This window comes from Oncorhynchus tshawytscha, linkage group LG33, assembly GCF_018296145.1.
Source record: "Oncorhynchus tshawytscha isolate Ot180627B linkage group LG33, Otsh_v2.0, whole genome shotgun sequence".
In the NCBI taxonomy this organism is placed as follows: domain Eukaryota; kingdom Metazoa; phylum Chordata; class Actinopteri; order Salmoniformes; family Salmonidae; genus Oncorhynchus; species Oncorhynchus tshawytscha.
Window position 1 is genome coordinate 38,755,108 of NC_056461.1, and position 5,000 is coordinate 38,760,107.

Below are 5,000 nucleotides of genomic sequence, written 5' to 3' on the forward strand. Positions count from 1 at the left end.
TTATACAGAGAAGCAGTTAGTAAACAGTACTATACAGAGAACCAGTTAGTAAACAGCCAGTAAACAGTATTATACAGAGAACCAGTTAGTAAACAGTATTATACAGAGAAGCAGTTAGTAAACAGTATTATACAGAGAACCAGTTAGTAAACAGCCAGTAAACAGTATTATACAGAGAAGCAGTTAGTAAACAGTATTATACAGAGAAGCAGTTAGTAAACAGTATAATACAGAGAACCAGTTAGTAAACAGTATTATACAGAGAACCAGTTAGTAAACAGTATTATACAGAGAAGCAGTTAGTAAACAGTATTATACAGAGAAGCCGTTAGTAAACAGTATTATACAGAGAACCAGTTAGTAAACAGTATTATACAGAGAAGCAGTTAGTAAACAGTATTATACAGAGAAGCAGTTAGTAAACAGCCAGTAAACAGTATTATACAGAGAAGCAGTTAGTAAACAGTATTATACAGAGAAGCAGTTAGTAAACAGCCAGTAAACAGTATTATACAGAGAAGCAGTTAGTAAACAGTATTATACAGAGAACTAGTTAGTAAACAGTATTATACAGAGAACCAGTTAGTAAACAGTATTATACAGAGAACCAGTTAGTAAACAGTATTATACAGAGAAGCAGTTAGTAAACAGCCAGTAAACAGTATTATACAGAGAACCAGTTAGTAAACAGTATTATACAGAGAAGCAGTTAGTAAACAGTGTTATACAGAGAACCAGTTAGTAAACAGTATTATACAGAGAAGCAGTTAGTAAACAGTATTATACAGAGAACCAGTTAGTAAACAGTATTATACAGAGAACCAGTTAGTAAACAGTATTATACAGAGAAGCAGTTAGTAAACAGTATTATACAGAGAACCAGTTAGTAAACAGTATTATACAGAGAACCAGTTAGTAAACAGCCAGTAAACAGTATTATACAGAGAAGCAGTTAGTAAACAGTATTATACAGAGAACCAGTTAGTACACTGGGTCAGGGTCGGGGCTGAAATATGTTTATATTAAACTTTGTGAACAAAAGAAGACTTCAATGTTCTTAAAGTTATTCCCCTTTTCTTTCCCATCCTCCCTCTTTTTCCTCCCTCCATTCGCCCTCTTGCCCGCTCTCTTCTCTCTCCAGCCTATATAAAACGTGTGATTGCACACCCATCCTTCCACAACATCAACTTCAAGCAGGCTGAGAAGATGATGGAGTCCATGGACCAGGGAGATGTTGTTATCAGGCCCAGCAGCAAGGGAGAGAACCACCTTACTGTCACCTGGAAGGTATGGAGGGGGTGATAGGTCAGGGAGACGTTGTCACGTGGAAGGGACGTCTGGAGAGGGGAGGGGACGTCTGGAGAGGGGAGGGGATGTAGATGGGTGCATAACCCCCCCCACCCACAGTAAAATAGTGTCCTGATAGGCTACTGTATAAAACACAGGTCAACCCTCCATCTGGAGAGCTACTGGCTGTGCAGGCTTTTGATCTAACCCTGCTCAAACACCAGTCAGCTTATCAAGGTCCTGTTGGAACTGCAGATTTTCTTTACAATGTTGTGTGTCCGAGCAGGGCTGCACCAAAAGCCTGCATGCCCAGTAGCTCTCCTGGAATCTCCTGGAGGGTGGTTGGCCTACCTGCAACATTTCAATTACAACCAAATACTGTTCGTCTTTATAAAATAATTCCCTCATTCAATGAACCGTTAATTTCGCCGTGTGTTGACTGACAGGTGGATGAATTTGTCGTTAGATGCTAATCAGATGTGTTATGTGTAGGTAGCTGACGGCATCTACCAGCATGTTGATGTGAGAGAGGAGGGCAAGGAGAACGCCTTCAGCCTGGGACACACACTCTGGATCAACACTGAGGTGAGGACCGTGTGTGTGTGTGAGAGATGGGTTGTCCACATGCCTGTTCCACAACTCAAACTAATCTCTCTCCCCCTCCTCCTCTCTCCCCCTCCTCCTCTCTCTCTCTGTCCCTCGTCTCTCCCTTTCTCTCTCTAGGAGTTTGAGGATCTTGATGAGATCACAGCTCGTTATATTCAGCCAATGGCAGCGTTCGCTCGTGACCTGCTGGGACACAAGTACTTCCAGGACTGTAATGGAGGGGACAGGAAGGTACGGGGGGAATAATGGAGGGGACAGGAAGGTACGGGGAACCAGTAGGGGGAATAATGGAGAGGAGAGGAAGGTAAACGGGGGAATAATGGCAGGGGACAGGAAGGTACAGGGGGAATAATGGAGGGGACAGGAGGTAAACAGGGGGAATAATGGAGGGGGCAGGAAGGTACAGGGCGAATAATGGGGGCAGGAAGGTACGGGGGAATAATGGAGGGGACAGGAAGGTACAGAGGGGGAATAATGGAGGGGACAGGAAGGTATTATACAGAGAAGGGGGAATAATGGAGGGGACAGGAGGGTGTGGGGGAATAATGGAGGGGAGAATAATGGAGGGGACAGGAGGGTACAGAGAACCAGGGGGAATAATGGAGGGGACAGTAAGGTACAGGGTGTGGGGGAATAATGGAGAGAGGAAGGAAGGGGGGGGAATAATGGAACGGGGACAGGAAGGTACGGGGGGAATAATGGAGGGGACAGGAAGGTACTCAGGCCCAGCAGCAAGGGAGAGAACCACCACTGTCACCTGGAAGGTATGGAGGGAATAATGGTGGGGGACAGGAAGGTACGTCTGGAGAGGGGGGGAATAATGGAGGGGGCAGGAAGGTAAAACGGGGCGAATAATGGAGGGGACAGGAAGGTACTGGCTGTGGGAGAATAATGGAGGGGACAGGAAGGTACAGGGGGAATAATGGAGGGGACAGGAAAGTACGGGGGGGAGAATAATGGAGGGGATAGGAAAGTATGGGGGGATGTTGTCTTAACCACAGAATGTGACACTATTACAGAAGTGTCTATTTTGATTCACTTAGTCTCTGACAGAATATTTGTTTTTACAAAGAAAATAACCTCCTTCCTGTTTAGAAAACGTGATCTCTCCAGTGACCATAGTTTGTCTCTTATTTTCTTTATTTATAGAGCTACATATCCTTTCTATTCATCCCCTCATCACCCTGTCTCTCCCCGTCCCTGTCTGTCTGGTAGAAAATGGAGGAGTTGTTGATCAGGTCTAAGAAGGAGAAGCCTACGTTCATACCCTACTTTGTCTCAGCCTGTAAAGACCTGCCAGGGAAGTTCATACTGGGATACCAGCCACGTGGCAAACCACGGTGAGTTACCATGACTACAGCAAACTAACCCCTAACCACGGTGAGTTACCATGACTACAGCAAACTAACCCCTAACCATGGTGAGTTACCATGACTAAAGCAAACTAACCCCTAACCATAGTGAGTTACCATGACTAAAGCAAACTAACCATGGTGAGTTACAGGGTGTGACTACAGCTAACTAACCCCTAATGGAGGGTGAGTTACCATGACTACAGCAAACTAACAGGAACCACGGTGAGTTACCATGACTACAGCAAACTAACTAAACCATGGTGAGTTACCATGACTACAGCAAACTAACCCTAACCATGGTGAGTTACCATGACTAAAGCAAACTAACCCTAACCATAGTGAGTTACCATGACTAAAGCAAACTAACCACGGTGAGTTACCATGACTACAGCTAACTAACCCCTAACCACGGTGAGTTACCATGACTACAGCAAACTAACCCCTAACCACGGTGAGTTACCATGACTACAGCAAACTAACCCCTAACCATGGTGAGTTACCATGACTAAAGCAAACTAACCCCTAACCATAGTGAGTTACCATGACTAAAGCAAACTAACCACGGTGAGTTACCATGACTACAGCTAACTAACCCCTAACCACGGTGAGTTACCATGACTACAGCAAACTAACCCCTAACCATGGTGAGTTACCATGACTAAAGCAAACTAACCCCTAACCATAGTGAGTTACCATGACTAAAGCAAACTAACCACGGTGAGTTACCATGACTACAGCTAACTAACCCCTAACCACGGTGAGTTACCATGACTACAGCAAACTAACCCCTAACCACGGTGAGTTACCATGACTACAGCAAACTAACCCCTAACCATGGTGAGTTACCATGACTAAAGCAAACTAACCCCTAACCATGGTGAGTTACCATGACTAAAGCAAACTAACCCCTAACCATAGTGAGTTACCATGACTAAAGCAAACTAACCCCTAACCATAGTGAGTTACCATAACTAAAGCAAACTAACCACGGTGAGTTACCATGACTACAGCTAACTAACTCCTAACCACGGTGAGTTACCATGACTACAGCTAACTAACCCCTGACCACGGTGAGTTACCATGACTACAGCAAACTAACCCCTAACCACGGTGAGTTACCATGACTACAGCTAACTAACCCCTAACCACGGTGAGTTACCATGACTACAGCTAACTAACCCCTAACCACGGTGAGTTACCATGACTACAGCTAACTAACCCCTAACCACGGTGAGTTACCATGACTACAGCTAACTAACCCCTAACCACGGTGAGTTACCATGACTACAGCTAACTAACCCCTAACCACGGTGAGTTACCATGACTACATCTAACTAACCCCTAACCACGGTGAGTTACCATGACTACAGCTAACTAACCCCTAACCTTGGTGAGTGGTTGACGACCATAGAAATAGAATGAATGAGAAGGGGTGTCTCCAAGTAAATGATGCCATAATGGGTGGACTGGCAGCCATTTTGAGTGTGCCCATAGGAGCAAAGCAGGAAGTAAAAGCAGGACATGTACCCATCAATCTGCTTTGATTTACAAAAAATATATTCCATTGCATGAGCCACATCAGTTAACATAATTTAAATGAATATTCTACATTACCATGGAAATTATTGCTACACAATACCATGCAGCCATTGCGAGTGTACCCACGAGTTTACCAGTCAAATTGCCAGGGTTGGAGGTTCCGTTCATTCTATTTCTATTGTGTGGACCTTGTCCCTGACCTCATCTCTCCCA

The 5,000-nt window shown here is 44.5% G+C and overlaps 2 protein-coding genes across 2 annotated transcripts in view; one reads left to right on the forward strand and one right to left on the reverse strand.

Annotated features, from left to right (window-relative positions):
- The window catches only part of LOC112231423, a gene marked incomplete in the record, with an annotated part of 690,592 nt that overhangs the window by 538,131 nt on the left and 147,461 nt on the right, over positions 1 to 5,000 (reverse strand).
- The window catches only part of supt6h (SPT6 homolog, histone chaperone and transcription elongation factor), a 51,671-nt gene that overhangs the window by 42,434 nt on the left and 4,237 nt on the right, over positions 1 to 5,000 (forward strand). Inside the window, exons 30-33 of the mRNA XM_042311718.1 lie at positions 1,142 to 1,287; positions 1,780 to 1,872; positions 2,011 to 2,124; positions 3,109 to 3,233. Of these exons, the coding sequence (XP_042167652.1) occupies positions 1,142 to 1,287; positions 1,780 to 1,872; positions 2,011 to 2,124; positions 3,109 to 3,233 (478 nt within the window). The remainder of the gene's footprint in view (positions 1 to 1,141; positions 1,288 to 1,779; positions 1,873 to 2,010; positions 2,125 to 3,108; positions 3,234 to 5,000) is intronic.